The 12544-nt window shown below is 43.7% G+C and overlaps 1 protein-coding gene across 3 annotated transcripts in view; it reads right to left on the reverse strand.

Annotated features, from left to right (window-relative positions):
* Nucleotides 1-6136: 6136 nt before the first annotated feature.
* Nucleotides 6137-12544, reverse strand: part of LRP1 (LDL receptor related protein 1) — a 385724-nt gene continuing 379316 nt past the window's right edge. For all 3 annotated transcript variants that reach the window (XM_058173442.1, XM_058173441.1, XM_058173440.1), the window contains 3 exons: nucleotides 11550-11640; nucleotides 9801-9948; nucleotides 6137-8219 (listed from right to left, as the gene is read on the reverse strand). In XM_058173442.1, coding sequence (XP_058029425.1) covers nucleotides 8079-8219; nucleotides 9801-9948; nucleotides 11550-11640 — 380 coding nt within the window. In that variant the 3' untranslated portion in view covers nucleotides 6137-8078. The remainder of the gene's footprint in view (nucleotides 8220-9800; nucleotides 9949-11549; nucleotides 11641-12544) is intronic.

A 12544-nucleotide genomic window follows, 5' to 3' on the forward strand; every position in this document is an offset into this window, starting at 1 on the left:
CTAGCCGCAGCCTGGCAACGGGCTGCGGCTGGGGCTAGACCGTGTCGTGCCTCTGCGACCTCTGACCCGGCGCAGATCCCAACCGGCTCCTTGGTTCTCCGAGGAGCTGAGGGGATGAAACGCGGAGAAGGCGCCTAGAGAGCTCCTGGAGGTCTAGCCGTTTAGAAGCTGATCGGACACTAGTTGGGTCCTATACTAGGACCTACCTAGTGGCACTGAGGAAGCGGCGTTGCTCGCCTCCTCCCTCATTGCGTCGGCAGATAACCGCCCAGCCGCCCTTTTTCGGGTGACCTGTTCCCTCCTTCACCAGGGGGGGCGGGATGACCCGTTGCAGGGACGTGCTGAGGAGTTTAACGGTTATCTATACGATTAAATCGTTCAGCCGAGACGGTCTAGACCAATATTGCGGCGATTCAGATGAGGCGTCTGAGGGTGGTCTTGGTGACATTTGTTGGGATGAGTTTGACCCTGTGGCTCCCGAGGACATGGACAGGTTGTTGGATAGGCTGAATGCCACCACGTGTTTACTGGACCCGTGCCTCCTGGCTGGTGCTGGCCACTCAGGAGGTGACACGAGGCTGGCTCAGGCGATTCTGAGTGCCTCCTTGTTGGAGGAGTCTTTCCGGCCGCCTTGAAAGAGGCGGTGGTGAGGCCCTCCTCAAGAAGCCCTCCTGGACCCGGCTGTCTTAGGTAATTATCGTCCGGTCTCCAACCCGCCGGCGAAGGTTGTAGAGAATATGGTGGCATATCAGTTTCCTCTGCACCTGGATGAAACTGTCTATCTAGACCCGTTCCAGTCGGTTTCCGGCCCGGTTACAGCACGGAGACGGCTTTGGTCGCGTTGGTGGATGATCTCTGGAGGGCCAGGGATGAGGTTGTTCCTCTGCCCTGGTCCTATTAGACCTCTCAGCGGCTTTCGATACCATCGACCATGGTATCTTGCTGCGCCGGTTGGGGGGATTGGGAGTGGGAGGCACCGTTTATCGGTGGTTCTCCTCCTATCTCTCCGACCGGTCGCAGACGGTGTTGACAGGGGGGCAGAGGTCGGCCCCGGGGCGCCTCACTTGTGGGGTGCCGCCGGGTTTCGATTCTCCCGCCCCTCCTGTTCAACATCTATATGAAGCCGCTGGGTGAGATCATCAGTGGCTTCGGTGTGAGGTACCAGCTGTACGCTGATGACACCCAGCTGTACTTTTCCACACCGGGCCACCCCAATGAAGCTATCGCAGTGCTGTCCCGGTGTTTGGAGACCGGAAGGGTCTGGATGGGGAGAGACAGGCTCCAGCTCAATCCTCCAAGACTGAGTGGCTGTGGATGCGGCATCCCGGTACAGTCAGCTGAGTCCTCGGCTGACTGTTGGGGCGAGTCATTGGCCCGATGGAGAGGGTGCGCAATCTGGGCGTTCTCCTGGATGAGCGGCTGTCTTTTGAAGACCATTTGTGGCCGTCTCCAGGAGAGCTTTCCATCAGGTTCGCCTGGTGCGCCAGTTGCGCCCCTTTCTAGACCGGGATGCCTTATGCACGGTCACTCACGCCCTCGTGACATCTCGCCTGGATTACTGCAATGCTCTCTACATGGGGCTCCCCTTGAGGGGCACCCGGAGGCTTCAGTTGGTCCAGAACGCGGCTGCGGGTGATAGAGGAGCCTCGGGGCTCCCGTGTACCTATCCTCGCAGACTGCACTGGCTACCTGTGGCCTTCGGGTGCGCTTCAAGGTGTTGGTGACAATCTTTAAAGCGCTCCATGGCATAGGGCGGGCTATTTACGGGACCGCCTACTGCTACCAAATACCTCTCACCGACCGTGCGCTCCCACAGAGGGACTCCTCAGGGTGCCGTCAGCTAGGCAGTGCCGTCTGGCGACACCAGGAAGGGCCTTCTCTGTGGGGGCTCCCACCCTCTGGAACGAACTCCCCCCAGGACTTCGTCAACTTCCGGACCTCCGAACCTTTCGTCGCGAGCTTAAAACGCACTTATTCATCTGCGCGGGACTGGATTAGATTTTAAAGTTATTGGTTTTAAGGTTTTTTTTATTATTTATATTGTTTTTTAAATTCGGCAATAGAATAAGTTTTTTAATTGTTGTTTTTTAATTTGTATTTATATGTATTTTAACTGCCTGTGAACCGCCCTGAGTCCTTAGGGAGATAGGGCGGTATATAAATTTGAAAAATAAATAAATAAATAAATAAATTTGTACCCTATGACTATCATGAAGTGTTGTAAGTGTTGTACCTTGATGAAGGTATCTTTTCTTTTATGTACACTGAGAGCGTATGCACCAAGACAAAGTCCAATTACACTTGGCCAATAAAAAATTCAATTCAATTCAATTCAATTCAATTCAATTCTATTCTATTCTATTCTATTCTTAAGCTTCAAGGTTTAGGGCACCGAATTCATTCTTTGAACATTTCCAAAACATCAATTAAGTTACCAACAATTTCATCCTTTAACTCTAGTCTTGCTTACTCCAGGTCTTTGGGTTCTACAAAATCGGTTCTGCACAGTTTCTACAAAATTGATACATATTAGGGAGCACTGCAGTGCACACATACAGTAACTCATGGTTTATCCCTCTCTGAATTAAGTTATGGTGTCATTTTGCTTTATCTCTGCCTGTGGTTTCTCATCTGCGATTAGCATATTCTGTGATACTAGTCCTTTCTAATTTTTCAACAAACCATTAAAGCAACAATGAAAAGCATCTGTTGAGTTTTCTTCCCACCCCACCAAACCTGCAGATGTGTGTAGTCAGCCTGTTGACAGAATTGCAAACCTTTTTGATGGAATCATAGGTTATCAGTGAACCCAATTACTCATTTTTTTTTCTTTTAATGTTCTATTATTTAACACTGTCAGCCAAAACTGAGGGCACAGAAAGAAATAATCTGATCATATGAAGGCAGCTCTGCTCTTCTAGTCTGGGAATTTGTGAACTGTAATCTTGAGATTTGTTGTAGGTGTTGAGAGAATAAAAACAGGGTTGTCTCTGGGGAATTTGTAGGTTCAGAAATGGTAAGGCAAATCTCTAAATATACATATTAAGCGTGGGATCACTGCCAGAGATTGTATGAGGAAAGTTGGGGATTTTATATGCTAAGAAAAGGTCTGGGTAAGGATTGAGGTGTATTAAGCATTTACAGCATATGCAGATTGTGAGAAGAGAGGAGAAAAATGGAAGGATAAAAATTTTGTTACGTGGATGGGCTTGTAGTCTAGAGGTATATTTCTAATGACGATTTAGAAGCATGTGGGAAGAATCTTCTCAGTGGACCTGAGTAGCCTGCAAAAGGCAGATTATGCAGATTGAAACCTGGTTTGGGCTTGGATTAGAAGATGGTAAAGGATTAGGATGTTAAATCAACTGCACCATTTTGACAATTAAAAATCCAACACTCCTTTGGGAGTGTTGAGAACAGATTATTCTAGCCTCATTTTTTCCTGAGATTATTATTTAGTAATGAGAGTGCTTTCACTGACATCATTTTGTCCATTCCTTAATTTGTCTCCAACTTGGAGGTCATATTCTCCACATGGAGAACAATCAAATCCCCAAGATGGCAACACATACAATGCCAGGTAATGAGGCATGGCAAAGTGACCAACTTTGACAACTTCTGGATCAGTGAGGTCCTAGATTTTACTGCAGAAGTCAAGCTTATTTGGACACGTCTACCTGAGATGCTGTCTTCCTCATTCCCTAAGACTGGAAGTGGATTGTGTGTACATGACCATCTTACCATTTGTAGGGAAGCCCTCACAGAAGAGTCCTTGCTCAAACCCCTCTTATTTTGGATGTCATCATTGCAAAATTGAAAATTGGAGTGCCATATAGATTCAGTATGGTTGTTTTGAGTGGAGAGATTTTCTTTTTCAAAGAAACCAAAACTAACCACTCATAAAATGAAAGAGTTTGGCACAGATTTAAGAAATCTGGCTCAATTGGAAAATTCTTTGTTGTGGGGATATTGTACATAAGGATTTTATTTTCAACAAGGCAATCGTAAACTTTAATTTCCTATTAGGCTCAGCTTTGGTCTGCACAATCTTTATCTGAAGTTGTTGGTGCCATCTGGTGACCAATATGGAGATTCAAATCATGTTGATCCTCCATAAAACTCATGCAAAATAGAGGAAACATCGGGAGGGTGTGTGTGAATCAAAAACATGGGTCCATATTTATCAAGATTTAGTTCAAAAGTAGAAAACTCTAGAATAAATTTAGAAATGGAGGAATGCATCATGAACATAATCAGGGAATCACTGGGCTGGAAGGGACTTTAGAGGGTTTTTTAAGACCTCATTTTAAGGAGTCCAACAGGAATATGGCTAAGATGTTACATTTTGTAACAAAATTCCTTTTGTGATCTTCACACCATCACAGTTTCATCCAAGTGAGCTGTGGTAGCCAATGGAAGAATTTTTCCCTCAACTTTGCCCTTCCTAACTACCCCCTCCCCGCCTTACGATAGGGATCTAATTTTATCTAAAGCAAGTGATGGGGTTGTTAAGAGAGATAAAGGGAAAAAATGCAATGCCTGTTAAAATGAATATTGATAGACTAGCAGGGTGGAGATTTCAAGCCAAGCTGGCGAGATGCAGAAGGAAGTCCTGCATTTCGTAGAGCTATAGTAGGAATTTCAGCTGCGGTTGCTCGAGTGGTCATTTTACAATTGGCTTCTTGTCCTTACAATCACTCATAGAATCTGATGCTAAAAAGGGGGGAAATATTGACAGTTTATTGGGATACTCCATCCAACCTTAAGATGAGGTAATATGAAGCTTCGTAAAAGCTGTTTTGAACATTCCACTATCTTTGGGGATACCATCTTTAGAAGAAATCAAAGTTCTGTGAAACAGCCTTCATCAATCTCCAGGTATGTTTGTTATACTAGATAGGGGATTCTGGGAATTGTGGCTTCTCTACACACAAGACACCAAGTTGAGGAAGAATGCTATTAATCAAAGCTAGAGACTCCTGATTGATAGTAACTGCATGTACGTGTGTGTGTGTGTGTATGGATGTGTATTATGGCCAACAGTGCAGAAGGGGCTTGTCATTTTCTGGAATACTTTCTGACTTCTCAGTCTAGATTCCATCCCATATTACCCCAACAAAGTAACCTTTATAACCTAAAAAAGCTTCTCTAAACAGTTTTGGAGAGGGAGAAAAGATTACAGCAAGTGGTTTAAATCTCAACTCAAGAAAAAGGATAGGAAAATTGGGAAGGTGATTTCTCTGCCTGCCTGATACCAAATTGAAGCAGAGCAAAACTTTGGAAAGGTCTTTTCCTAGGCTGAGGCTGCCCAGACCTCTTGCTTTGCTGAGATAGGTTCATCTGCTCTTTAGTTGGGTTTGTTTTTTGTTTTGGTGCCTTCAAGTTGACTCTTAGTGGCTGTTGAACAAAGTCCCTGCAGTTTTTTTAGCAAGTTTTTCATAAGTGGTTTGTCCTTGCCTCCTTCTTAGGGCTAAGAGTGAGTGACTGGTCACCTATCTGGTTTTGTGTCTGAGGTGGGGCTAGAACTCACCATCTCTCCCAGTCTCTAGCCTGGTTCTTTAACTACCAGACCAAGTTGGCTCTCCTGTTGTTTAGGTTTGTTGCTGTTAGTTGCGAAGTCGTGTCCGACCCATCGCGATCCCATGGACAACGTTCCTCCAGACCTTCCTGTCCTCTACCATCCTCTGGAGTACATTTAAACTCATGCCTACTGCTGCTTCAGTAACTCCATCCAGCCACCTTGTTCTCTGTCGTCCCTTTCTTCTTTTGCCCTCAATCTTTCCCAGCATTAGGCTCTTCTCCAGTGAGTCCTTCTTTCTCATTAGGTGGCCAAAGTATTTCAGTTTCATCTTCAGGATCTTCAGGCCTTCTAAAGAGCAGTCAGGGTTGATCTCCTCTAGGACTGACTTGTTTGTTCGCTTTGCAGTCTAAGGGACTCGCAGGAGTCTTTTCCAGCACCAGAGTTCAAAGGCCTCAATTCTTTGGCGCTCAGCCTTTCTTATGGTTAGGTTACTAACCATAAACCATAAACCATAAACGTTGTTTAGGTTACACATGACAAAACGGTTCAGAATTTTCAATTTCCCATGGAATAAAATCAACCCCAAATGAAATAAAGAAGAAATATTTAAAAGCGTTAGTTTTTAAAATTTTTATTTATAACAATATCTGTTTTTTATTTTTAATGTTTTGTTTTTAGTTGTAAAGTAATCTGGCAAAAATTATTAAAACATTTGGGCCCCCTTCCCAGGGAAAAAAAATGCTGAGGAGACCTCCTTCCCTCCCCCCTACATGCGTGTAATTTCTACTATAAAAGCTAGTTCATCTTATTTACTTCTGATCTGATTTCATCTTAAAAAAAAAAAAAGGTTGGAAAGAAATGAAAGTTGAAATAACATTTGAACCTCTTTCCAGAAATAGGAATGATGGAAATCGTGGTGATGGAGGGAGGAGGGGGGGAAGGTCAGAAAAGGTGGGGGGGAAGAAACGGGACCTTTGTTGCAATTCACAATTTGTAAACTCTGCTTAGTCTTAAGACATGGACACTAAAATAAAGTGAGATAGAGTCAAAGTAATAATTCTCCAAAAAGAATACGATTTCTGGAAATAAAATGCTTTTGGGGGAGGGATTAGTGGAAAGGTGAAAAGATACGAGAAAACCAGTTTGGGTGGTGGCTGATGGGATAAGAGTAGATTAAAATCATACTGGTAGAAAAAATGATTAAGGCGTTGCAAAGAGAAGATTAGACTGGCTGGGTGCTGTGAGAGAAAAGGCCATTGTTGGAAATACACAGGAAAAACTATTGGGGAAAAAAAAATAAGAATGCACTTGATGGGAAGAACATTTTACACCAGTGGTTCTTTAATTCAATTCTTAGGTAGCCAAAGGTCCTTTTGCGGACTTTCGGGTGATCTGCGAGGACCTGATGGAACACAGAAAGGAAATGTTGAAGGGTTGGTTTGCTGTTGTTGTTTTTTTTAAATGACAAATGGTCAAATTAAGAATCCGGTCCTTTTGCTCACTGAGCAAATGGAACTGCTGCACGAAGGGGGAAGGAGAAGCAGGCCAGGAGAAACTATTGCCACATCTGCGCACTGCAGAGAAATCTGCTCCTTAAGACATTCTGATATAAGGCTTCTTTGTTGTTGTTGTTTTTTGTTTTTTTTTAAGAGGAATCACAAAACAGAACAAGAATTTGAAGGTTCCTTTGGGGAAAACACCTTAAATTTTCGCAAGGGATGAGTTCACATACAGTAGGTTACATCCACAGGTTACTCTGGGATTTTTCTCCAACCCAAAAGTGTGTAATGGATGTGCAGCTACTGACTGACCCACTCCCCATGTTCTTCCCAAATGGATCAGTCTGCGGAGGGAGGGGGGAAAAAATAATACTCATGTTGCCCTTGCACGTTAGGGGCAAATGAAAATGAGCAAACTAAAAAAACCATGGTCCCCCAGTGCCCCAGATTTAAAGGATCACTGGTGTGTCCGTCATGGGTACCTCTTGTCCAACAAACCTACATTGAGCTATATTGTCAACATTGTGATCCACGTTCAGTGAAACCAAGTTTCCGTGTGCACGAGAAGGAAGGAAGACGTTCCCCTTCCCTACAGGTGTCAAAACATGCACTTTTCAAGATGGTTCATCTCCAACATCTGGCAAGAGAAAGTCTTCCCGAAATATGCCCCTTGATTCATCAGACAGCATCCTGAGAAGGGTGGGAAACTATTGCAAAACTTTAAAAAGGCTAGCAACCTAAAGCTGCCTGCAGAAGAAGCAGAAGTGGATTGTTTTGTGCAGCAAGCAAAAAGATCCAGCCCTTTAACCTAAAGTGGGGTCTTCTTACAATTCTCCCCCTATTCCCTACATTGCCTTAACTTCAATCACCCCCCCGAGTCCAGTGACAAGAGATTCAACGGCTGGTAGATGAAAGGGAATATACAGGTAATAATACTGCTCACATATAAAAGTAATAATCCTTCATTTGTACATTTATACAGTATCTCTTGCTCCCTCCCCATCTGGTCTCTTTCCATCTGGTCTCTGTCTAGGGCTGATGGCCCATTCCCCCATTCCTTATGCCAGGGGGTTGCCAAGATCATCATCTGCACCTCTTGACAGCAGCTCCCGCTTTTCGTCTGTGCTGGCTAGTGAATTGCGGCTGTTGTGGGCACCCATGTAGAGTGTGGCGTACACTGGGTTTGTGAAGTTTGTGGGCTAGAGGAGAGAAAGAGAAAAAGAGAGAGTAAGAAGATGGCGGGGGGAAGGACAAAGCCAGCTTCTCTGATACTTCATCTTTACACTATCCCCAGCATCATCACTATCTCAGAGACTGTTGTCCCCTTCCTTCTCACCACAGTATGACAACAACTAGCGTGGCTTTAAAAAGGTTTGGCACCTTTCTGTACTCATGGGGGTGGGACATTATTTCTTTCAGGCTTCCCCATAATACCTGTTTTTTAAAAAGGCAGCTTCTAGCTGGTGACGCTCTGACATCAAGAGGTCTGACAAAAATGGGGCTGCTTTCATGAACAGCAGAGAAGTGCTGTGCTTATGAGCATTCAGAAGCATTTATTCCAGTGGTGAAATCCAATTTTTTTTACTACCGGTTCTGAGGGTATGGCTTGGTGGGTGTGGCTTGGTGGATGTGGCAGGGGAAGGGTACTGCAAAATCCCCATTCCCTCCCCACTCCTGACGGAAGGATATTGCAAAATCCCCATTCCCACCCTACTCTGGGGCCAGCCAGAGGTGGTATTTGCCGGTTCTCCAAACTACTCAAAATTTCCGCTACCGGTTCTCCAGAACCCGTCAGAACCTGCTGGATTTCACCCCTGACTTATTCCAAATGGTTTCTGAAATTTGTGCATCCTTTTTATTTATTTACCACTTAAGTTGAGCTGCCCCTCCCACCAAAGAGCGGCATACAACACTCAGTGAAAAGGAAAACCAATCAATTATTGCTTAACAGTAATAATGCCTGGAGAGATGGCATGGGTCATTTCAATGAAGGGGAGACCCTCACAATCCAAAACTCAGGCTTTGGTCAAAGTTAATGGGTGTTCCACACTACATCTGGTTGCCTCCCTTGGAAAAGAGGGCTATCTATTTTCCAACACGCACAAAATCACTGTGTAAAAAAAAATTCACATAAATGGCACTTGATCTCTGTCTTCAAGGGTCACCGTTTTAATCCATGAAGACCTTGGGATAGGAAGGGAACTGTTGTGCTCATGTCACAAAATGTGCAGTTGTATTTGGATATTAGTATCAGTTATATAGGTAGTTCTCGACTTATGACTATAATTGAGCCCCAAATTTCCGTTTGCTAAGTGAGACATTTGTCAAGTTTGCTCCATTTCACGACTTTTCTTGCCACAGTTGTTAACTAAATCACTGCAGTTGTTAAGTAACTAACCAGGTTGTTAAGTGAACAAGCCTGGCTTCCCTATTGACTTCGCTTGTCACAAAAGGGGATCACATGACCCCGGGACAATGCACCTGTCATAAATATGAATCAGTTGCTAAGTGTCTGGATTTTGATCACGTGACCATGGGAATGCCACAACGGTCGTATGAAAAAAAACGGTCAAAGAAGTCATTTCTGTTTCTGTGCCGTTGTAACTTTGAGTGCTCACTAAATGAACTGTTGTATGTCGAGGGCTACCTGTTTAAATTATCATCAACATGTGTAACTATAGATTGGGTAATGCAGCTTTTCCAGGCGCAAGATTCTCATGTAATAATGATGGTGCACAACAACTTTGTGCAGTCTGGGGTCCCACTTCCTCTTTCCAAACCTTATCAGGATCCAGAGCAAAGTCGGCATCTAGCAGCTCCCCTACATCATCTGCGTCGGGGTCCCCCTCATACATCTTGTAGGTGGGATTGCCAATCTCCACATTCATGGCTCCGTTGGTCATGCGCTGGTGCTGAAAACCTTTGGCCCTGAATGAGAGACACAGCAGGGATGAATGGGGGTCAAACCCATGGATGGGCATTGATGCAAACATCCGGCAATGCAGCATTACTGAGTAAGACCTGAACTGCAAATGTTAGGGAGGTGGGGCAGAATTATGCACTACCTCGGCGATTGTGCTTGTTGTGTTTGTTGAGGAACGGGTGTAAAAGGATAGGATCCTTAATGTCTTCTGCATGTATTGATTTTGCGCTGTAAGTATCCTCCCTGAGGAAAAATGTTGTGTGTTCACTGGAAATTGCTGCGTAAGGACATGGAAATATCTCTACCTACCCAGTTTTATAAACACAGGCAACTGGAATCCAAGGTGTTATTTGTAAAATGTAGTTTGGCCCTCAGAATAACTTTTATGCATATAATATGGGAGGATGTAACATCGGTTAATGCAGAAGAGTTTAGTTGTAAGGTAATCTGGATATAGGGGATACGATGGCTCAGCGGTTAAAGACGCTGAGCTTGTCAGATGGAAAGCTGACAGCCCAGGTTCGAGACCCAAGCACCATGCAAGGGGGTGAGTGCCCGTTCCTCGCTCCAGCTCCTGCCCACCTAGCAGTTTGAAAGCATGCAAATGTGAGTAGATTAATAACTTAGGTGGAAAGTAATAGTGCTCCATGCACCTTTGGCATATAAACATGTTGGCCACATGACCACAGAACATGTCTTCAGACAACACTGGCTCCCTCAGCCAAGAAACGGAGATGAGCACTGTGCCCTAGAGTCAGACATAACTGGACAGGGAAACCTTTACCCGTGTGTGTGTGTGTGTCTTGTGTATAAAACTATATATCAACATCTATCTATCTATCTATCTATCTATCTATCATCTATCTATCTATCTATCTATCATCTATCTATCTATCTATCTATCTACATATATCTCTCTCTACTGGTATCTACATTTATCTATCTATCTATCTATCTATCTATCTATCTATCTATCTATCTATCTATCTATCTATCTATCTATCTATCTATCTATCTATCTACATATCTCTCTCTCTACTGGTATCTACATTTATCTATCTATCTATCTATCTATCTATCTATCTATCTATCTATCTATCTATCTATCTATCTATCTATCTATCTATCTAAAATTATATAAAAATATAAATATTTCAGTGGCTTCCTCTTAAGGTATCCCAGTCTTAAGGTATCCAAGTACTTGTTTGAAGCCAAAGATCCATGCATTTGGCAGAAGATTAAGATTTAAGTATGCAAAAAATACACCTTCTCCATCCATTTCCTCCGGGGACAATCTAGATACTAATATTATGAATCTACCATATACCGTAGTACAAGATACTTCAATCCAGTTTGGCACCTGAAAAGGAATTATTGACCCAAGGCGAAAGGTGTCATAGGTGAGAACAGAAGTGCAACAGACTGGATCGCAGACATAATCAAGGCTGACCCTTTGCCGAGAAGGGCTTGCATCTGTCTAAAAGCTGGCTCATATAAATAAATAAGCAATCCAGTATTTAAGGATAGAAACCCAGTCTGTATTACGGTAGTTATAGAGGACTTCTTAGACCATCTGCATTCATTGTTTTGGAAGGCCCAAGCTTACCCTTTAATCCGCTTTTTGTACCAAACCACAGCACCAGCAGCTAGCATTAGGAGCAGCAGCAGCAGAATTGGAATGACGATCGACACAGTTCCTAGAAAAAAATAGGGAGATGTTGGTTGTCTTTGAAACATAGAAAACATTCACCTCTGTTCTGGACACATGCGCCACGTTACCTTCTCTTTATATATGTCTCTTGATATTGCTTTTTTCCCCCTGCCAAATGATGACAGCAATAGATAACCATCTGAGAGAGTATATTCCTCTCCATTTCCAAATGGGAGACCCCCAGTTCTTCCTTCATATGCAAAGGGCCTTCTAAGCATGAATTTGAGCCACGCACCTTCAATATGACTTACTCTACCGTGTTATTAGGCGGCAAAGATTGGGGAAGAGGAGAAACAAGTCAACCACCTTGGAGTACATAGACAGAATTCCTTCTCCCTTATAATGAAGAGATGGGGTTTCAATCTGGCAATGGCTGGGGTGGCAGTATTGCTTTGCCTGCCCACCAGACTCTTTGCTGCAGTAACAATGGAGTCTATACCTTTTAATTTTCACAACCTTCCGTACTGAACTTCTTCTGCCCTCTACAGAACTCGTAACAGCTCCAGAATGAGAATAGTGAAAATTTTGAGGGAATCCTTTGTGCTCTCTGAGCTTGCTTGTTTTTCCTTGCAGACGGTTCATTACCCTAACTAGATAACATCATCAGTACTAGCACTGATGATGTTACCTATTAGGGTAATGAAACGCCTGCAAGAAAACAAGCAAGCTCAGAGAGCACAAAGGATTCCCTCATTTCAACCTTGAGTTACAAATATTATCCTCCATTAGTGAAAATATTATCTGTTCTGCGTTGGCTATGGTTATCTTCCTAATCAATTCAATGGCAACTTTTGCAGGGGAACCATTCTTTGCTAATGCCCCCAAAACTGGTTGACAATACTCCTATCATCTCGCCAGAGCTGGATAGATAATCTTAGTGGATTGTTCCA

This window comes from Ahaetulla prasina, chromosome 2, assembly GCF_028640845.1.
Source record: "Ahaetulla prasina isolate Xishuangbanna chromosome 2, ASM2864084v1, whole genome shotgun sequence".
In the NCBI taxonomy this organism is placed as follows: Eukaryota; Metazoa; Chordata; class Lepidosauria; order Squamata; family Colubridae; genus Ahaetulla; species Ahaetulla prasina.